The sequence below is a fragment of the Umbelopsis ramanniana genome (genome assembly GCF_025399195.1).
Source record: "Umbelopsis ramanniana AG unplaced genomic scaffold K450scaffold_1, whole genome shotgun sequence".
Lineage (NCBI taxonomy): Eukaryota > Fungi > Mucoromycota > Umbelopsidomycetes > Umbelopsidales > Umbelopsidaceae > Umbelopsis > Umbelopsis ramanniana.
In genome coordinates, this window is record NW_026252087.1 from 621,123 (window position 1) to 642,755 (window position 21,633).

The 21,633-nt window shown below is 43.1% G+C and overlaps 6 protein-coding genes across 6 annotated transcripts; 4 read left to right on the forward strand and 2 right to left on the reverse strand.

Moving 5' to 3' along the window:
- The first annotated feature begins 707 nt into the window (after positions 1–707).
- Positions 708–2,193, forward strand: K450DRAFT_203609 (uncharacterized protein). The gene is made up of 2 exons (XM_051584717.1): positions 708–851; positions 922–2,193. The coding sequence occupies exons 1-2, from the start codon at positions 714–716 to the stop codon at positions 1,885–1,887; spliced, it is 1,104 nt and encodes a 367-aa protein (XP_051449708.1). The 5' UTR covers positions 708–713; the 3' UTR covers positions 1,888–2,193.
- Positions 2,194–3,411: 1,218 nt separating this feature from the next.
- On the reverse strand, positions 3,412–5,391 carry K450DRAFT_217601 (uncharacterized protein). The gene is made up of 7 exons (XM_051585070.1): positions 5,047–5,391; positions 4,797–4,959; positions 4,625–4,701; positions 4,361–4,532; positions 4,192–4,268; positions 3,961–4,108; positions 3,412–3,888 (listed from the first exon to the last, which is right to left on the reverse strand). The coding sequence occupies exons 1-7, from the start codon at positions 5,281–5,283 to the stop codon at positions 3,623–3,625; spliced, it is 1,140 nt and encodes a 379-aa protein (XP_051449709.1). The 5' UTR covers positions 5,284–5,391; the 3' UTR covers positions 3,412–3,622.
- A 339-nt stretch (positions 5,392–5,730) lies between these two features.
- Positions 5,731–6,847, reverse strand: K450DRAFT_217615 (uncharacterized protein). The gene is made up of 5 exons (XM_051585071.1): positions 6,446–6,847; positions 6,347–6,380; positions 6,181–6,282; positions 6,055–6,107; positions 5,731–5,970 (listed from the first exon to the last, which is right to left on the reverse strand). The coding sequence occupies exons 1-5, from the start codon at positions 6,635–6,637 to the stop codon at positions 5,824–5,826; spliced, it is 528 nt and encodes a 175-aa protein (XP_051449710.1). The 5' UTR covers positions 6,638–6,847; the 3' UTR covers positions 5,731–5,823.
- Positions 6,848–9,699: 2,852 nt separating this feature from the next.
- K450DRAFT_3714 (uncharacterized protein) lies at positions 9,700–12,114 on the forward strand. Its single transcript, XM_051593811.1, has 4 exons — positions 9,700–10,115; positions 10,197–10,384; positions 10,460–10,644; positions 10,719–12,114. The coding sequence occupies exons 1-4, from the start codon at positions 10,017–10,019 to the stop codon at positions 11,768–11,770; spliced, it is 1,524 nt and encodes a 507-aa protein (XP_051449711.1). The 5' UTR covers positions 9,700–10,016; the 3' UTR covers positions 11,771–12,114.
- A 1,322-nt stretch (positions 12,115–13,436) lies between these two features.
- On the forward strand, positions 13,437–15,706 carry K450DRAFT_217629 (uncharacterized protein). The gene is made up of 4 exons (XM_051585072.1): positions 13,437–13,696; positions 13,774–13,876; positions 13,949–14,136; positions 14,204–15,706. The coding sequence occupies exons 1-4, from the start codon at positions 13,476–13,478 to the stop codon at positions 15,444–15,446; spliced, it is 1,755 nt and encodes a 584-aa protein (XP_051449712.1). The 5' UTR covers positions 13,437–13,475; the 3' UTR covers positions 15,447–15,706.
- A 1,044-nt stretch (positions 15,707–16,750) lies between these two features.
- On the forward strand, positions 16,751–21,566 carry K450DRAFT_217634 (uncharacterized protein). Its single transcript, XM_051585073.1, has 7 exons — positions 16,751–17,690; positions 17,758–18,108; positions 18,180–18,869; positions 18,945–20,125; positions 20,201–20,584; positions 20,738–21,228; positions 21,323–21,566. The coding sequence occupies exons 1-7, from the start codon at positions 16,919–16,921 to the stop codon at positions 21,468–21,470; spliced, it is 4,017 nt and encodes a 1,338-aa protein (XP_051449713.1). The 5' UTR covers positions 16,751–16,918; the 3' UTR covers positions 21,471–21,566.
- The last annotated feature ends 67 nt before the right edge of the window (positions 21,567–21,633 follow it).

Below are 21,633 nucleotides of genomic sequence, written 5' to 3' on the forward strand. Positions count from 1 at the left end.
AAGCCACTAGTAAAAATCACATGATCACAAAGCCGTATCGCGCAGAAGAAGTAGTGACAAGGTACCATTCGTACTTTGCTGCTTCACCAACTAAACATAGCTAGGATGGAACCTATCAGCTACTAGTAAAAGCCATTTAAAAATTATGAAACGTGAAAATCTAATATTGTCTACTACATGAAATAATTTGTGTGGTCCAGCCATATTGAGTTTGCGAGGAACAAAGTCGATGTCAAAATGATTTACTTCTGTAGCGGATCATGTCAGTATAGATTGTGCAGGCAAAGATCAGCTTTATTCAGAGTCTAAAAGTATAAGTCGCAAAAAATCCTGGTCAAGTCAATAGAATAAATCCGTGAAGGTATAACTTATTTAAGTTTAATGGAGCTGATCCATCGTTAAAGTAGTTGTCTCAAGGAGTGGTATGGAAAAAGATATTAAATCTCTCTTTTTTACTGATGAACTATTTAGATAGCTTTCTTGGATATACTTTTTTGTACTATGCAAACAATCCCTACGGTCACTTGTCGCAGTGCACTCTTCTGTGACCAGATCAGACTTTTTTGCTATACAGCCGACGAGGGGCATGGAGGCAATTTTCATCGACCGCTCTCAAACCGCCGTAAAAAAAAAGGCGGTGACGTGACCATATGCTGAAAAAAAAAAAGGTGTGGTAACGGCACAACAGTCCCGACTCCTCTTTACCACTGCCAATGAAAGTGAAAATTACCATTTCGGAACCTCCGGAGGTTACGGAGCCGCTCTTGAAGGAACTGGCAAAGTATATGGTGAAATGTAAACGTGCACTGGTCATTACAGGTGCTGGCATCTCTTGCAGTAGTGGTATTCCTGTAAGTTTCATGTATACTGTTTCTTGATGAGGTCTCATGACCTAGTGCTGACCACTTTGTGCTACGATAGGATTTTCGCTCCACCAACGGACTGTACGATCTAGTCAAGTCAAAGCATCCAGATACGGTAGTCAAAGGACGCGATCTTTTTGATGCAACACTTTTCAAAGAAGAGGCAACTACCAAAGTTTTTTACACTTTTATGGCTGAGTTGAAGTCGCTCATATCATCTGCTATGCCTACGCCGACACATAGTTTTATTCGTCAATTACAAGATAATGGACAGCTTTTGAGATGCTACACACAAAATATAGATTGCTTGGAGGAGCTAGTAGATTTACCTGTGGTCCAATTACATGGTAGCATGAACAAAGTTAAATGCACGGTTTGCCCTGCCTCCTACGGATTCTCTCCAGATCACCAACAGCAGTTCCGTGATGGTACTCCTCCACCATGTCCCAAATGCCAGGACTTATATGACGAGCGACTCCGCCTTGGCAAGCGATCATTAGCCACAGGTATTCTCCGTCCCGATATTGTGTTGTACAATGAAGATCATCCTTTAGGAGAATCGATTGGTCAAATGCAATTCACCGACTTAAAAAAACGACCCGATTTAATGATTGTCATGGGTACGTCTCTAAAAATCCCAGCTCTTAAAAAATTCATTAAGCAAGCTGCCCGCGTCATTCATTCCAACAAAAATGGCCGAGTTGTATTTGTCAATCGTACACCTTGCACAAAAGAGTGGGAAAAGGTCTTTGATTATGAGATCATTAGCGATACTGACGATTGGGTAGACCTGATGCAACCTTTCACCAAACGACTGCAGCAAGAGCAAGCTGCCAAACGAAAAGCTTCGGACTCTAATGATGACTTGGAATGCGAAAAGGAAAATGTCGCCATCAAGAGTAGCAAAAAGACCAAGTCATCATCTATGGTCGATTGTAAGAAAGCAAATTCGCAGACAACACTGGATGGTCTCACCATCTCCAAGAATATCAAGAGAGTCTTCAAAAAAAATATTTCATCTTGAGAGATACTTGGACCACTTTTATGCCGCCCTTTGGCTATGATGTACATAGTTTTATTCATTCTTTCCCTTGGATCAATTTTAATGGTGCTTTTTTTCTATCGGGTTATTCGTTAGCATGTTACTTAGCTACTATACCAAAAAAACCTTTGGTTCTAAATGTTTGCATTAAAGAATGCAGTCTTCATGCAAGGTTATGTTTATTTGTTGCTAATCAGTTTTGCGCTTAGAAAAGAACTCTAGGCGCCATGAACGGCTGCTCTCATCACATATTTCTTTCCATTACATTGAACTGTCGTTCGTCTCTAGCTCATCTTCTGAATGAGATCTCTATAAATCCAAATGGCCCACTACGGCAACCTAGTTCGAATTTGATGGTAGTATTACGGAGTGTATGTTGCTGCCCTCCAATGACATGATTTTGAACATTGGTTTATGGGACTGAAATTTTACAAATTCATTGAGCTTCAGTAAACACATCATGCACATTTTAGCGTAGCTTGTCTATCCCAGTGGTACATCGCAGCATACGAATCAGAGCAAGTCAGAGGTAATTCGCTTTATTCACGCAGACAATAGATGCTTCAATGAAGGTCTTGGTCAACTCAGTATATCGTTACAATTTACCCCAAATATTGTCTCCTCTTTCCACCTTTGGATACATCGCCATAACATCAAAATCAATTAATAACGGGGAATGTGAGGTTCAAACTACATGGTGTAGTTTACGTACCTCCTTATGGCTCCTACAACGTAGTAACGTAGCCCACTTGGCTTTTGATCGCCATTTTATTCTCAGCCCAAACGAAGGAGATTTTCACATATCAATAAGCATTGTAATATCAGCAGCCAACGCCGTTTTGTGGTTTTAATGCAGCAATCATACTCGGTCCTGCATCAGATGCTCCGAATGGAGTCATCAGGAAATGTAAGCGGTTCGAAATTTTTGGTTATAGTTGAGAAACGCAAACATGCAATAGTATTGGAAGTGAGGGAGCATTTATATTAAGAGGGCAATTCTTCCCAACATTACCACAGCATGCTGCAGAAGTCTGCAGCGTAGATACAAGAGAGACTGAAGACAAAACTGAGCTTCAAACCTGCGCATAACTCTAAAATCATCGTCCTAAATGTGTAGCAAAAGCTGACAGTCCATGTCCAATATTGTATTTCTCTTCTGAGGACCGATATCCGCTGGTAAGCGCCACATACACATGCTTCAGAACATGTATCCAATGTTTGCACGATCCTCATTCACCCGACCCTCATTGTCATAGCTGTAGTCCTTCTCGTAATCTGAAATAAAGGCAAATTCATATTTTTTCGTACCTATCAGAATGAGTATTCACTTCAGGCGGCCGAAATTTTAGACTAATCACATAATTAGTTCTGGTTTTCTCTGAAAGTCTTTTTCGCCCCCGTCCATCTGACCAGGATGCGGCGCCGAGCACCCTGCTTAGACCAGGAGTACCAATGATCTGTTGGGTAATGTATAGTCTTCTACATTTTCATCCAATGTATTCATCCAATGTACAGCATTTATAATCATACTGGCATTAGCGCAAAATAATTTTAATAAACAGTATTAAGTGAAATTACGAAGAGATATGGAAACTAACTGCGACATTAAAAGGTGGGATAAATATCTGTCAAGTGTACGTTATAATATGAGAAAAGAAGAGTAAAAAATTATAATGAAAAAATCATGATAGTGGAATAGATTTTAGAAATCACTCAATTATGCAGAGGCAGTAACAACTGGTGCAGATTCGACGGGAGCAGCAACAGGTTGAGTCTCCTCCTCAACCTTGGGAGCTTCAACAGCAGGTTCCTCAACAGCAGCGGCAGGTTCTTCGGTAGCGGCAGTTTCCTCTTCCTTAGGGGTTTCCTTGACATCCTTCTTTCCCTTAGGGAATCTGGAGCTAAGCTTACCGTACAACTTAGTGACTGAACGGCCAAGAGGAGAGGAGGGACGGGAAGGTACCTTCTTCTCTTCAGTAGCAGCTGTTGGATGAATGCGATATGGAATTAAAATCTTATTGGCTAATAATGTGTGTACAACCACATGCAACTTACCTTCGGTGGGCTCGGTAGCAACAACAGGCTCGGTCTCAGCAGGTGCCTCGACGGGTGCAGCGGGGGTCTCCTCAGTAGGCTCAGCAGCAGCTTCAGTAGTAGGCTCCTCCTTTGCCTCGACAGGCTTGGGTTCGGCAGCCTTTGGCATCTGAGACGAAACAAAACATCACGGTAACGTTAGTGAAACCGATTAGAGTACGACCTTGATGAGAAAAAATGTAACCCCCATACCTTCAACTTGTTGAAAAGGCCGAAAACAGACTTCTTGGCTTTATCGCTTTGGGTAGCTGGCGCCTCTTCAGTGGAAGCTAAATATGGGTCAGTATACTTTACCAAAGGGATTTGCATGACATCATGTAACCATTGTACTATGAGTCAGATCAGATGATGGTATTCTTACCTTCGACAGGGCCAGTGGCGTCAGCAGCGGCAGTTTCAGCAGTGGATTCCTCAGCAGTGGGCTGAGCAACAGCTTCAGTAGCCTCAGGAACAGCGGGTTCGGTAGTTTCAGCGGCAACAGGCTCTTCAGTGGTAGGAGCAGCGGTGGACTTGAGCTCAGGAGACTTGGGAAGCTAAAAAAAGGGATTCCATTGACAGTCGGGGTCAATAACTGACGTTGGAACTTTCAAACTATGTACTGCTGAAATCATAAATGTGTCCATACCTTGATCTTGTTCATGAAGTTGAACACAGACTTTCTCTTCTCAGGCTTACCAGGAGCAGCGGTTTCCTCCTTAACTTCTAAAAATGCACCGAATATTTTTGTTTAGTGAAAGTAGCTATGTGTGCATAATTGACCACATGACAGTGGGCGATTTTAGATTTTGATTTCTCACCCTCAGTTGGTTCAACAGCGTCTGATTCAGCCTCAGGAGCAGTTTCAGTCTTGGCAACTTCGGTGGGCTCTTCAGTGGTAGGCTCAGGGGCAGTCTCAGTAGCAGGTTCAGCAGCGGCCTCAAGCTTAGTCTCCTTATTGGCGGCACCATTGGGAGAAGGAAGCTGTATTCAGCCAGCTTATCAGTATCTTTTGACACATTTTTTTTCCAAAGTCCGGTTTGACGGCAAAAAAGAAATCGATGGGCTTACCTTGATCTTATTGAAGAGATCAAAAATCTTGGACTTTCTCTTCTCACCCTTGGGAGTTTCAGCAGTGATGGGTTCAGTAGTTGCTGCGGCGACAGCAGGTTCTTCAGTCTTGGGAGCTTCCTCAGTAGCGATGGCAGCAACAGGAGCAGCCTCCTCAGCAGCTGGCTGTTCAGTGGTGGCAGGGACGTGTTCGTCAACTGGGGCGACAACAGGCTGTTCGACAACGGGCTCAGACATGATGGAAAAGATAAGAGAGAAAAGACAGAAGATTTAGGGAGAGAGCGACGCAAACTTATTAAAAAATTGCTGATACATGCACATCATCAAAACACTATTTTTTTTTTTTTTTGGGTAGGCTTAACATCAGCATCCAAGCCTGATTTGGTCCTAGTACCTTCTCCTGCTAAAATTTTTTTTTTTTTATTTTATTTTTGTTTTATTGTATTTTTTTTTGGGTTTCGCTGTGGCAAGAGGTTCTGCGTCATGGTAGATCCAGGTACAGTGCGTCAAGGAACCCTTTAGAACACTTTTTTTTTTGATCCGACGATTTGGAATGGGCCATACCACAATGACACATATAACAGGAGTCATTCATCGTAGTAATTTGGTGTAAACCAGGTTCTTTAGTTTTTCTCATCCTGGTCCCCTCTTCTCCCCCCAACCACCGGAGTTCATTACCAGTTTGATTCTTATAATCATTTCGCTCTTTCGAACCATCTTTGTGCTATGTCAGCGGACTTCCTACTGCCAAAAATATCCTTTTATACAACTCAACTTCTATTCAACACATGTCAAACATTCTTGTGGATCCGAAGCTGACGGCGAAATATCATTTTTCTTGGGTTCTGGATCGCTTTTCGCATCTTTCCGATCGCTGTGTCCGAGCTGCTTGTTGGGATCAATAATGTCTCTCACCAATTGTTTCTAATAAAGCGATAAAATGACATTCAGTTAAAACAATGGGTACTTGCATATCGCCCGTGACAATCTACTGTTACACTTGCATACCAGATGCTTGATATCAGGAAAGGCTTGCATTTCCTTTCTATCCCATATCAGTACTAGCAACACCATAAGGCACGATAGTTTAGCCTTGGATTACATGCATACTGCGGTCCAGATATATATTCTCACCATCGTTGACCATGACTCTGAACACGCCAGATTTTCCAGGCATGAGTGCCACTTCTCCAATACTGCTTTCAAACGTAGTCAACAACTCCTGTGCCATCCACGCTATGAATATCGACACGTTAGTAAGTTGTCAATGGTAGCCATACATTCAAAACACCGTCATTACCCGAACGAAGCATCCAACGACATTGTGTACAGTACTGACGACAATGAAGATTTAAATAAATAAACGAGCCTCTTTCTTGTCAATAATAGCGCTAAATACCTCAATAGAAACACGTGGATTCTTAACTGTGCTCGACATTCTCGAAAACAAGGAGCCTTTTTGGATGAACAGAGGAGACTTTTGGCGGGCTCCAATGACAGATGACGTGCTGGTCACGTGTATATCAACTTGAAGACTTGTATTCGGTTGTATGTCAAAGCCTAGTACCGGCCTGAGACTTGCAACTGACATCACGAAGAAAGCTAGTTGAGATACGCCATCCCGTAGTTTTAAAAAGTTTCAGGGCAAATCCTATGACCTGTCAATGTCAAAAAATCGCGGGAGGTGTGTTGTTAAAATTAACCCTGAATGAAAACCTCTGTCTGGTTGGAGGCAGGTGAATGGTAATAACAATTAAATTTTTATACCCTATGAATAAACGTAGTCGGTGTGCATGATAATACAATCAGCGCCCACGTTGTTGCTTGTAGAGGCGGGGGAGCGATGCTTAGGACTGACTTGATATGTCGTACATTTCCGTGACACCGCAATTGTCTCCTTTGTACGTTGTGTAGCAGCTGTATGCAAATCTAATTTACGCAGCCCATACAATGGACAATCTCACCTTTTGCAGTGAATGGTATCAACGCGAAGATGAATTTGAGTGACAGTACTGTGACAATGAAAATCTACGTTATGAAACGTAGCCACAGCGATACAGCCCATCTCCTATTGTTTCGATAATGACCCAGTATGAGTCATTTGCTGTACAGCATTTGAAAAGGTTCACCGGAGTGCTGAAATACGGTATGCTCCCTCCACGCTGAGAGAGTAGATGTTACTGAGACATCTGATTGCCTCCTGTGTTCAACTCGAGTGTGCTGGCTATCATAGGTGTATGGACAGAGATAGCCAACGGTCATAACAGAGGGGCAGATGCTACATTTCATGTTCAAGAAGTGCTCAGTTGAAGACAATAGAAACAGTATTTTGCATTTTTCGGTCAAGCATAATGAGAGGTATTTCAATTCGGGTAGATCAGTTAAAATGATTTGCCATCAATAGCCCAAACATTGAGATGCGCAACTTGAAACCGGGGCCTGAAATCGACTGTTAGCACATTTATTAATCTCAGTGATCAGATCGCTGGATAGTAAAAAAAAACCCATCCGGTTTATTTTTTATTCATCGACATTTCGCTCACATTTATACATCATTAGTGCAGCATAGATATGAAAGAAGAGAAACTATGGGAGAAACCATCTTCAACAGCTCGTCTTACAATGACAAGGTTTGAAGATAAAGGGTACTCTCTACCACTCACCGAATAGTTCCCAACCCGGTCTCCATCTTGATCTTCCGACTTTCATACACTCCATCATTTAAGGTGGGATGGCTGACATATTTCATTGCAAACTCAGTCTTTGTTTGATAACGTTTCATGGATAGCTTGATTGTTGAGCACTTTTTGCATTCACAGAGGTCGTTAGGCAGTAAACCATGAGATAGCTGAGGACCCACTACTGTGGTGAAGCTGACATCGGTGATTTGCATGCAACGGCCAGTACGATACAAACTTTTCTCAGCCAAAAGGTTTACTTTGTATCATGCACGTGGCCTTCACCCTTACATATCGATTTGATATCCGTAACTCGCGTAATGGACGACCGCAACATTGGAAGAAACTAAGAAATAAACAGTGTTTGATTAGTCATTGCAAGCTTTCTGAAATTCACCATATGTGCATGTAATGGATTAGAAGCAGAGAAAATCTTGTTATAGTGTTGAGCAAAAGCCAAATACGTATATTACAAATGAAAGACGGCAAAAATTAACCTTATATTGGTGGCAAAGGGCCAATGAGCGCTGCTTTGGTGATGCTGTGCACTTTCTCCTCAAAAAGCCACGTCCGCAAAAGGACATTGTGCTGAGCCTTGATATGGCAACAACAGTCCGGGCAGCGTTTTGTCGGCATGCAGGAATGGCAATTCAGTGAAGGTACTGCCGACAGTAATGTGCTTGTACGATATGATATTGACTTGCTTTTTCCCATAATGGTTCATCTTACGGTGACTAAGTTTGAATATAGCAATTTCTACCTCAAACTGCTAGTTCTCTAACGAGAGATCTTTAAGTTAAACATTCGATTTTACGATGGTGGACTATAGCGTACCTGCGTGGAAGGTATTGAGGTCATTTTTTTATTTGTTCATACAGTGAGGGGGGTTTTTTTACTGCGCCTGTATACAGCACTTGCATTTCTTTAACCAGAAACACGGATATATTCTCCCGGTACAGCATACATTAATAGACTCTGTAGTCCAAATAGGTGTGTGCTCCCTGGATCACCATACCGGAGCCAAAATTTTGTTTTGCTCTAACGCTGGCAACGGTAGGAAATTTTTCAGATTTTTTCGGTTGTTGAAATCTGTTTGATCGGCGTCAAGGCTTGAAATTTTTGGTCCGCATCGCCGCCCTGTCTCGGTAAGGTGTGGAATTTTTGACCGCATCACCGCGTAGTTAGAACTAAACATACACCATGCAGCGTTCCAGTACCATAGAAAGCTGAGGTCAGAAGCAATAGTGAAAGTGAACATTTTCAAAGCTGACAAATTTGTCAACCTCATTGCTACGTTACTTGAAGGGGGTCAACATATCAATACTGGATAAAAATTATTGGAGTAACGCAATCGCCTGGTGACTGCAAAGAAAGAACAGGAACGGATAAATATTTCCCTTGAATTTAAAATAGCAAATCAAAAAAATCAAAGGTAGCAGTAGAACATGGAGAGTGTATACCAGGTGCACATGTGTCGCCAAAAATTACGGCAGCATTGGCTTGCCATTTAGAGCTTTGATGGTGTTGAACCCCCCCCCCAGATGTCATGGTCGGTCGAAGCGTTTTCTCCGCTTACTGCGGTATTAGCATATTCCGACAATGACCGTGCTATTTAGTAAAGTTGTATATAATTTTTGATGTTGATAGGCTGTATGAATCGAGCATGTTGATATTGATTTTTCCGTAGTAGACGATCGATTTGCAACTTGTGGAGGAAATTGTCAAGGCATTGATCCTACTGAAATTGTGCAGACCAAAATTTGTATTTATAATCGGGCATAAATGACTCAAATGGGGGGGGGGGGAGGGCTGTCTAGTAATTTGTAAAGATCATGGCTATGCTTGGGCTTGCTTGCGTATCAGCGGTACGCAATTTAACCGGGTTCCAGCAAAATGGTCAGTGCATTTCGAAGACCGACATCATTGATATATAAATGGGCAATTCTTGGTCTTACTTTTGCACATCATCTACTACCACAGTACGCCCTCATTGATATTATCATGTCTGCTATGGAGTCAAAGGAAAAATCTTATTCAAGTGAAACAGAATCTCCTTCAAAGGAACCTACAATTGCAGGCTCGCACTTTGATGACGAGAAGGCTGTCAACAATGAAGAGGTTGTAAGCCCGTCAACGGCAGAGGCACCAGTGGCATCCCCACCATCAAGCACACCACCAAGACCAACTGGATTTCGATTTGCTTTGATCTTTGTTGGGTATGTTTGTGAGGATAACATAACTAAATGCGTTGCATACATGATACACTAACTCTGGGATGTTGTCTTTAGTCTCATGCTCGCTGTTCTTCTGGCTGCTTTGGATCAAACAATTGTCGCTACTGCTTTACCGAAGATTTCTTCAGAGTTCAATGCTTCAGATCAAATCGGCTGGGTAAGTTAACTATGTCTGATCTGACCATTGTAATGTTTCATATCCGTGACTGACTCCTCATTCCTTTAACAATCTCAACAGGTCGGCATCTCATATATGTTAACTTGCACCATCGGAATGCCACTATATGGACGATTTGCTGACATTTTTGGTCGCAAACCCGTATTCCTATTTGCTATCGTTACGTTCCTTGTTGGTTCCATTATATCAGGTGCTTCTCAAAACATGAACATGCTTATTGCTTTTAGAGCCATTCAAGGGCTTGGAGGGTAAGGAATTTTTATTTTTTTTATTTATATATCGATGTTCAAGCGATAAAATTAACTCGATTCACTTTATCGTAGTGGTGGTATTCTGAGTATGGTCATGATCATCATCGCAGATTTAGTGCCTTTACGCGATCGTGGCAAATATCAAGGCTTGATCGGAGCTAGCTTCGGTATCGCTTCTGTTGTTGGACCTCTGCTTGGTGGCGCATTTACCGATCACGCTAGTTGGAGATGGTGCTTTTATATCAACGTCCCAATTGGTACGTTCAATAGTTTCTATGCCGTATGCAAAAGCCTTATTACGTACGTAAACTAACCTATCTGTCTTTTGTAGGTGCTATTACTCTTGCTGTAGTGATCCTTTTCCTCCATCTCCCATATCCTGAAGGATCCATTCGACAGAAGCTCAAGTCGATCGACTATATCGGTAGCTTCTTTTTGATCGCATTTACAGTTTGCTTGTTGCTACCTTTGCAATGGGGTGGCAATCAGTATGCCTGGAACTCTCCAATTGTCATTGCTCTTTTCTGTGTCGGTGGTGCACTGATGTTTATTTTCATCGGCGTGGAAATATGGCAAGCCAAGTCACCTATTATTCCAGGCCATCTGTTCAGACAACGAACTCCACTTGCTATTTTTGTTACCCAGTTCTTCTTTGGTGCCTGTTTCTTTGGTGGTGCAATCTACTATACTCCAATTTACTTCCAAGTTGTTCGTGGTGACAGCGCAACTACTAGCGGTCTCGAACTACTCCCTCTCATGTTCGGTGTTGTCTTCTGTAGCATTATGTCCGGATTTCTCTGCAGTAAATTTGGACATGTGCGTGAGTTCATCTGGATAGGAACTTCTCTAATTCTGATCGGAGGTGGGCTTCTTACGACGTGGTCAGTCGATTCTAACCGTGGCATGCAAATTGGCTACCTCTTGATTCTGGGTTGTGGATGTGGTCTGTGCGTGCAAACATTGATTATTGCTGCTCAAAGTTCGGTTGGAGGGCAAGATATTGCCATGATCACATCCCTTGGTAACTTCTTCAGAATGGTTGGCGCCTCATTCGGCATTGCTGTCTTTGGAACCGTTTTCAACAACATTTTGGCAGTAAATCTCTCCGGTTTGACTCTCCCTTTCTCTGTCGAAGTAGCTGAACATAGCTTTGCATTGGTGAAAGATCTCCCCGAACCATTGCAAACTCAAGTTAAAGACGCTTATTGTGCAGCATTGGACAGATTGTTCTTCCTGATTTTGCCATTCGGAGCGGTTGCTCTTATTGCAAGCTTGTTCATCCAACATTTTGAACTCCAAGGGGCTCCCCGCCCAGCACCCAAAGAGAAGACTGTCGAAGAGGTACCTGCTGTGACTAAGGGACAAGTAGAGACTATGGTTTGAATATGAGAAATTGAAAAGCATCCCTTTTCCCTACTCTAGATAACGTAAAAAAATGACAGCAATCTGTCTATAGCTTACTTTTGTAAACTGTAAATTTTTAACATATTAGTATACCTGTATAATACATTATATAACCCCACAAATTCAGACCATAAATAGGCGGCGATGTTCATATTGAACCATGGCGCTACATGAGTCCACAGTCGATTGGCTTTTGAAGTTTATTTTGTCTAATTTGACAATCGAGCAGAGAGGAGCAGAGGATACTTCAGGAAATATTAAGAAAAGGCTGTGATTGGGATCACAACACTAATGATCTCATGGAACAGATTCTCGTGCATTATCCAGTGATAAATGTAAGCCAGGGCTTGGTTTGAGCGTGGTTTTGAACATGCCATCAACACACACGATCGCGTTTTGGTCGATCTGACCGACCTAGCATACTTGTTTCATAATGATAATCATGCTATCTACTGATACATAAACCAGTAACGTGCAACCATTTTAAATTTATCACAGAAGACATTATATAACAAATAACGAAGTATTGTGCTAGTCATTAAGAGCCAGAGTCAGTTCGGGTTTATGACTGCACATGTAGGATAGAATAGTGAAAGGTTGTGCTACATAGCAGATTGCAAAATAGCAAAGGTGTTGAAATTGCTGAAAGCATCAGCAAAGCGACCGAATGTCCGCAGGTGGTAATGATTGTAGATTTTTTGCCGTGCACGTTATAACTGCTGTTTGCAGCCACTAATTCGGCGCTGCGCCGGGGACATGAGGATCTGATAGTTTTTGTCCGGCTGTCAGGGAAATTTATTCTCCGTCTTACGTGGATCACAAATTTCGGCACCTTTGTGCGAAGGCTCTACTTTGATTTGTAAAAATTTACTTCGATACCGACTGAAATGTAAACTTTCGATTTCATCTTTTCACAGTGTGGCATCAGTAGTAACATGTTATGTGCTGATATGTGGACCAAAAAATTGAAAAGCTTTCGTTATAATAAATGGACATTTGATTGATCGGTCCTTGCGTTGAGAGGTACCGAGAAACTACTGTGACTAAGCTATTTCAAACACCTCTCCTTGATGGAGAAGTAGGCGAGTGCAGGTGACATGGCATGAATCGGCGCAGTGCAAAGGATGAAGCAGTTTCTGTAGTCAACAATTTTGAAAGGCAATAGCAAACATTCAGGCATCCGTCTCTATTCTAAAAACGCACAATTGACAAGACGGCAAACGAGAAATTACTGGTTATCAGATGTCTTTAAAATGTCACATCCTGAGGTTAAATGCCAGCTTACGCAAGCCTTTCGGTGCTGACGAAAATGCGTGAAGTGGTGTATTTAGAGAAATTCATGAAGATTCGGCGGATTTGAAGAGTTCATTACAGCAATAGTACTGACGTGAAGTCTCGCCGCAGCAAGAATAACAGTGTGATGCCAGACGGATGGTATGCTACAGCCTTATCCGGGAGCAGATGACTCAAATGAAGGTACGGCATTCCATTTTTTGGTGTTGAAAGCCAGCCTCGGCATCGCTGATGAACACGGTGCGAAATTTAACCGTTTCGATTTGGAGAATCACCATAATTGGTACGCGATTGGAAGGCCGCGGCGGGCCTATATAAATGCACACTTTTTTTTTCTTCTTTAATCAAATCAGCTTTTTTCATCTTTTGCGCCTCTTGCGAGATAAAGACTATGTCTACTGAGGAGAATAAAGAATCTGTCAACTTCACCGAAAGCAGAGCTGCTTCAACTGAGCAAACCATTGCTGGATCAGTCTACGGTGATGAGAAGGTTATCGACATGGAACACATCCCTTCCAACCCTGCAGCCGATGTAGGAGCTCCAGTTGCTGAGCAACCTGCAGACACGCCACCTCGACCTACTGGCGTCAAATTTTACCTAATCTTCGTTGGGTACGTATTGATCTTTTACTGAAGATACCTGCAGGCAATTACCTTTGTTCAAAACTTCTAACCCCTTTTATTTTCAGTTTGATGCTTGCTGTTCTCCTTGCCGCTTTGGATCAAACAATTGTTGCCACCGCTTTACCCAAGATCTCCTCTGACTTCAACGCTTCCGATGAAATTGGATGGGTATGTATCATTGAGTTAAGGTATCTTGTGTTAGTTTTTTATAATTGACCTCTTTTTGTTATTCATCCACAGGTCGGTATCTCATATATGCTTACTTCCACCGTCGCAATGCCATTGTATGGTCGTTTCGCCGATATCTTTGGTCGTAAACCTGTCTTTTTGTTCGGTATCATTGTTTTCCTTGCTGGTTCTATTGTTTCCGGTGCTGCTCAAAACATGGATATGCTTATCGCATTCAGAGCTGTTCAAGGTCTTGGCGCGTATGTATTCTTTCTACCGTTCGTTTTAATCCTTTGTGATAGCGACTAACTGACTTTGCGTTCATAGTGGCGGTATTATGAGTATGGTTATGATCATCATTGCTGATTTGGTCTCTATTCGTGATCGCGGCAAATATCAGGGGTTGATTGGTGCCAGTTTTGGTGTCGCTTCCGTTGTCGGTCCTCTTCTTGGTGGCGCTTTCACTGATCACGCTAGTTGGAGATGGTGCTTCTACATCAACATCCCCATTGGTGCCGTTACTCTTGCTGTGGTTGTTCTCTTCCTTCATCTTCCCCGTCCCCAAGGATCCATTAGAGAGAAGCTCGGTTTGATCGATTATGTCGGTAGTGTCTTTTTGATCGGATGTACTGTGTGCATTTTGCTTCCTCTCCAATGGGGTGGTAATCAGTATCCATGGAACGCTCCAGTTGTCATTGCTCTCTTCTGCGTTGGTGGCTTCCTTATGTTTGTCTTCGTCGCTGTCGAGAAATGGCAAGCCAAGTCTCCTATCATTCCAGGATATTTGTTCGTTCAACGTACTCCCGTCGCTCTTTTCATCACTCAGTTCTTCTTCGGTATCTGCTTCTTCGGTGGCGCCATTTACTATACCCCAGTCTACTTCCAGGTCGTTCGCGGTGACAGTGCTACAGCCAGTGGTCTAGAGCTTCTCCCTCTTATGCTCAGTCTCGTTTTCTGCAGTATCTTTTCTGGATTGATGTGCAGCAAGACCGGACGTGTTCGTGAATTCTTCTGGGTTGGTACTGCCCTCATCGTTGTCGGTGGTGGTCTTCTTACTCTGTGGGATGCTGATTCTAGCCGTGGCGAACAAATTGGTTTCCTCATTATTGTTGGTGCCGGATGCGGTCTTTGTGTGCAAACTCTGATGATCGCTGGTCAAAGCGCTGTTCCTCCCAAGGATATTGCCGTCATCACATCTCTTAGCGGTTTCTTCAGAACCATCGGTGCTTGTTTCGGTATTGCCATTTTCGGCACTGTCTTCAATAACACCTTGGCCACCGATCTCTCCACCTTGACTCTTCCTTTCTCCATCGAAATCGCTGAACATAGTTTCGCCTTGGTCAAGGATCTTCCCGAACCATTGCAATCTCAAGTAAAGGATGCTTATTGTGGTGCTTTGAGCAAAATGTTCCTTCTCATCGTGCCCTTCGGAGGAGTTGCATTTATCGCCAGCTTGTTCGTCCAGCACTTCAAACTGCACAGAGCTCCCGCTCCAGGTCAACCACAGGCCAATCCTGCTGCTGCATCTCCTGCTCCAGAGATCAAGGGTCCTGTTGAGGATTTGGCTTAAGATATAGATTTTCTTTTTTTTTTTATTATACATTACACTCACCTTACTTCTCATTCATCATCTACAAGCTACTATGTACATGTACATAATTGATCATGTCAACCTCTTACTGCTCTACCCTGTATGTCACACTCACACTACTCTTCATTTAATCTGCAAAAATAATTTCAGCTAGCTTGATATCATATAAAAATTCAATCAAAATTGCCAGCATAATCTTTCTTCATTGTCCGCTGAATTGTCATGATTCAAGATCAGAGTCCATGCTTCACAATAACGCAAATTTGGTGGACCATGCGCAAAATGAAATATTGAGCGGACATTTAATATGCGGTGGCAATGTAGCATAATTGCCTACGACAGTTGATGGGGCCGCTGTAAATAACTAGCTACGAAGCTAGATAAGACTTATAGATGTCCTTGCAATACGACATTACGAAATTGGAAGTGAATGTCTGACCACATTTATTATTCGCACGTTGTTAGTTGAATACACATGTGGGCACTTGTTGGAGCCGGCGTGCTACGCATGTGGTACAGTTGTTTCGGCTATATTAGATCCGATAGGGGAAATGGTTTTGTCGTCAACCTTACATAGCATTCTTGGCCTCAGGTCAGTCACCCTATGGTCAGCACCAAGTTTCCATGAGGTGGAAGATCCTTCTAGTAGTCGTAGGAGTGCTCCGCCGAGCGGAATCTGGATATTTTTTATTTTTAAAATTTTTCAAATTACCATGTTCATATTGCGACCGAGTTTTTTAAAACAGGTTGGCCATACCACATACGATAAGCGGAAGAAGCATCACAACGAACAATGCCAAGTAGCGGCAGTAGAAATTGAACAATGCCAAGTAGCAGGGTCCGTTCTCACCCGGAAAGGCAGTTATGACCATATGAAGGGAAAGGGCTATGCGCGCACTTCAGTCCGATCAGACGGAAATCTATCAGTCAAGAAAACCCAACTTGACTCTACCAGAGAAATAATCGGAGAACACATTAAGCTCTTCCCCGCCAAGTTTGCTCGTCTGACCTTAGGGCACAAATTGAATGAACGCAAGTTGGACCTTGAGAAGCACAGCTTTGTGATCTGTACCTGTTTACCCATTCACACATAATCGCCATGGGCATACTTTTGAATGTTCTGTATACCGGGCAAGTTATCTGTTGTCACTGATTGAAAAGACAGCTTTTCATGATTGCATTCGGTTACACGGTGTTGCCGCAGTCGCACGAAATAGTTGATTTCCAAGTAATTCTGGGTGTATGCGGCGTTTCCGCCGAATTTTTTTTGGGAATTTTTTTTGGGCTTGATCCAGTATCATATATAATAATTGTGTGGGGGGATCTTTGACTCAAAACAGATTGCTTTATTCCGTTACCCAACTCTTTATCCATCCCGAGGAATTGATTTCGCCTTTTCCAAAACTTTTTAATAAAAATAGAGCGATAGCTTTCATTCACCCTCGGTCAACATGTCAACCGTAGACAAGGAGGCTGATACAAGCTCTGACAACCACAACAATCACTCGAACGCTGAAACTGTTCGAGATGAGATTGTTGATTTACTAGTAGAAAAACAACCTATACCACCCGCCATCAATAATCTTGGAGTCGTTGCCGATCCTACCCCACTCGCCGAAAAGAAAGAGGGGGCCAAACCCAAAGCCGGCATCTTTGGCCTGAAGAAAGATAAAGAGAAGAAGAAGAAGCAACCTGCTGTTGGCATATTCACCTTGTTCCGATTTGCCAATGCGCGCGATAAGATTCTCATTTTAATTGGTGTTATCTGCAGCGCTTCTGTTGGTGCTATTCAACCTGTGTCGATCATTATTCTAGGCAAATTTTTGACGGACTTTACAAAAGTATTAACCACCCCTGGTGAAGATATCTTGGCGGCTGTGATGCCAGTCATTCTAATTTTTGTCTACCTTGGTACGGCCAACCTTGTACTTGGTTATTTGTGCCAATGCTCTTGGGTCCTCTCTGGAGAGTTCCAGACCCGCCGTATTCGCAAGATGTATGTCCATGCTATCCTGCGTCAGGACATGGGCTGGTTCGATCAAGCGGAAGAAGGTTCTTTGACCACCCGACTTGCTGCTGACACCAATCTTATTCAGGACGGTATCAGTGAAAAGTTCGGCATCTTCATTCAATGCTGTTCGCAATTCATCACAGGTTTTGTCATTGCTTTTGTCAAGGGTTGGCGATTGGCCCTGGTATTATTAGCCGCCATGCCAATTATGGGTAAGTCTTTTGATAGAGTCACGTTTGCACATGTATTGATCGCTGGACCTAACATATATTATTTTAGGTGGATGTGGTATCTTTATCGGTATCTACATTACTAAATTTACCACCATGGGTCAAGATGCTTATGCCGATGGTGGTGCCGTTGTCGAGCAAGCAATTGCTGGAATTCGAACCGTCTACTCTTTCAGTTTGCAAAAGCGATTCCTCGACCGTTACAAGGCTGAGTTACAAAAGGCTTACGTGGTCGGTAGAAAGAAGGGTATTGTCCTCGGCGTGGGCTTTGGTAGTTTCATGTTCATCCTCTTTGCCACTTATGGTCTCGCTTTCTGGTATGGCTACACACTTGTCGTCAACAAGACCGATGGAATGAATGGCTCTAGTGTTTTGGTTGTATTCATGTCAATGATGATTGGTAAGTAGTGCCATTGTATGCGCATCAATGTTTCTATTTGGGTCACTTACATGAACGTGATCTGTTTACAGGTGCCATGTCACTTTTGCAGTTGCCTCCTCAGCTCAGCGCTGTGACCAGTGCTATGGGTGCGGCTTACAAGATTTACAACACCATCGATCGTATCCCATCGATCGATCCAGATAGCACTGCTGGTAAAAAACTCGATACAGTCAAGGGTCACATTGTCTTCAAGGACGTCAAGTTCAAATACCCCACTCGACCTGACACCACCGTGTTGAAACATCTTAATTTGGACATCAAGCCAGGCATGACCGTCGCTTTCTGTGGACCATCAGGTTCTGGAAAATCCACCAGCATTCAACTGATTCAACGTTTCTATGACCCTCTTGAGGGATCGGTTTCCCTCGATGGCTCTGACTTGAAGGATCTAAATGTTTCTTGGCTTCGTCAGCATATTGGTGTAGTGAGTCAAGAACCTGTCCTGTTCAATATGAGTGTCAAGCAAAATATTCTCATGGGCAGTGTTACTGGAGATGTCACGGAAGAGGAAGTCATTTCTGCATGCATGAAGGCCAATTGTCACAGCTTTATTACCCAACTTCCAAACGGATATGATACCATTGTTGGTGAACACGGAGGCATGCTTTCCGGCGGTCAAAAGCAGCGTATTGCCATTGCAAGAGCCTTAGTTAAAAACCCACCGATCCTTCTTCTCGACGAGGCTACATCTGCTTTGGATACCGCCTCTGAACGCCTTGGTAAGTCAAAGCATGCTCATGATCAAATGAAATCGATCTCATAAACTGACTCTGTCGAACAATTTGACGCATCAGTACAAAGGGCATTGGATATCGCTTCAGCTGACCGAACAACTGTTGTTATTGCACACAGACTGTCCACTATCAAAAATGCCGACTTGATTGTTGTTATGAGAGATGGAGACATTGTGGAAGCTGGCAAGCATAATGACCTTTTGGAACAAGATGGTGTTTACAAGCAGCTCGTGTTGAAGCAAAAGATCAAGATGCAAGAAGATGCTATTGCCAAAGGAAAAGGTGACCCTGAAGAAGTGGATGTATTTGAAGATGACTCGCTCGATGACGCTTCGCTTGAACGTGCACTACAAGAGGAAACTGTCCAAATTGCAACCGACATCGTTGATGCTGAACGCGTTGCCCAGACAAGAGTCAATGTCGCTGATACGGATGTGGATGTTTATGAAATCAAGCGACTTAAGGAAAAAGAGGAAAAGAAGGCCAACTTGAAGAAGAAGGCTCCTGTTCTTAGAGTGGCCTCCATGATGCGATCCGAATGGCATCTCATTTTGTTTGGTGTGCTTGGAGCTGCCGTCGCCGGTGTCATCTTCCCCGCTTACGCTCTTATTTTCTCCAGAGTTATCGTCATGCTTCAAACCGATCCTCAGTGGGCACCTCCCTTCCAAGGACCCAATCTTTATGCCTTTATCTTTGTTGTTTTAGGTATTGGTGCATTCTTTGCATTCTCTACCCAAGTTATCTGCTTCGAAATTGCTGGAGAACGATTCACTGAGCGCCTACGTGCTCTTGCTTTCGAGGCTATGCTCAAGCAAGAAAATGGTTTCTTTGACGAAGAATCTCACAGTCTCGGTGCTTTAACCTCCCGTCTGGCCACCGATGCTGCCAATGTCAACCAACTGATCACCAAAGTGTGGGGTGATGTTGCGCAACTTTGCGTCACCGCTATTACTGGTCTCACCATCGCTTTTGTCAACGGATGGCTTTTGACCTTCATTGTTTTGGCTTGTGCTCCATTCATGGCCTTGGCTACTGGATACGAATCGAGAGTACATCGTGGTTTTGAGAACCAAACCAAGACGGCTTATGAACGAAGTGGAGATGTTGCTGCCGAAGCTATCAAGGAAATTCGCACTGTCGCTGCTCTTACAAAGCAAGAATATTTTGAAGACCGTTATGAAAAGGCAATTGCTCGACCCCACAAACTTGCTCAAAAGAAGGCTTTCCTGGCGTCTGTTGGCGTAAGTTTTTTTTTTTGGGAAAATTTTTGGTCTTGCATTCATCAATATCAGTTACTAAATTCGTGTTTTTTCTAGTATGGTGCCACTCAAGGTATGAACCTGTATACCAACGCTGTTGCTTTCTACGCCGGTATCCGATTGATCAAGAGCGGTCAGCTTTCATTCCAACCTATGTTTACTGTTTTGATGGCCATCATGATTACTGCTACTGGTATGGGCCGTGCTTCAACTTTCACATCCACTTTTGAGAAAGCCAAGAACTCTGCCATCAGCACTTTTGAGCTCATCGACCGTCAACCTCTCATCGATCCCGACCAAGAGGGAGCGGAACCTGAAAGTGTTAGTGGTGATGTCGAATTCCAAGACATTCGGTTTGCTTACCCCGCTAGACCCAACGTTGAGATTTTCAAGGGCAACTTCAGCTTCAAGGGCAAGGCTAACCAGTCCATTGCGTTGGTGGTGAGTACTCTGTTTTACATTTTCAGAAAGAAAAGAGAGAAACTGGAAAGAAGAGGGCAAAAACCCATATGCATATCGAGATATAAAAAGAATGGGAGATTTCTTTGTTTGTTTATGAACCAACTGTTATTGACGTTTTGTACCTCGATGTAGGGTCCTTCTGGTTGTGGCAAGTCAACCACCATCGGAATATTACAACGCTGGTATGATCCCAAAGGAGGAATGGCCAAGGTCGATGACAAGAACATTGCGGAGTATTCTCTTCATAATCTTCGCAGTCATATGTCACTTGTCAGTCAAGAGCCTGTTCTATTCGACATGTCGATCCGCGACAATATCCGATTCGGAATAGAGTCGGACAATGTGACGGACGAACAGATCAATGCCGCTGCAGAGATGGCCAATATTTTCACCTTCATTGATGAACTTCCCAACGGTTTGGATACAAGAGTCGGTGACAAAGGATCTCAGTTGTCTGGTGGTCAAAAGCAACGTATTGCCATTGCCAGAGCTCTTATCCGTAATCCCGCTATCTTACTTCTTGATGAAGCCACTTCTGCCTTGGACAGTGAATCGGAAAAACTCGTTCAGCAAGCCCTTGATAAGGCCCTGGCTCAAGGTGGACGTACTACTATCACTATTGCGTAAGTTTAAATATATACCTACCCCTCAAAATGTGCCGGCCATCGACAAGGAATATTGTTTAACCCGACTGTTATCTTGTTTCTTTGTTTACAGTCACAGACTCTCAACCATTCAAAACTCGGATCTCATCGTGGTGGTCAAGGATGGTCAAGTTGTTGAACAAGGCAACCACTTTGAATTATTGGCACTAGATGGTGTATATGCTGACTTGGTCAACCAACAAAACTTGAATGCTAACTAGATACCATTTGGTTCACTCACCAAGATACATTCTGTTTTCTTTCTTTGTCCCCCAATAAAAATATGTCTTTAGACAAACCCCCCAACATTACACTCGTAGCTTATCTGTGTGCGTTTTAGTGTTTGTGTCATGCCCGGCGGTTTTGCCTGGGAAATTACTGCTA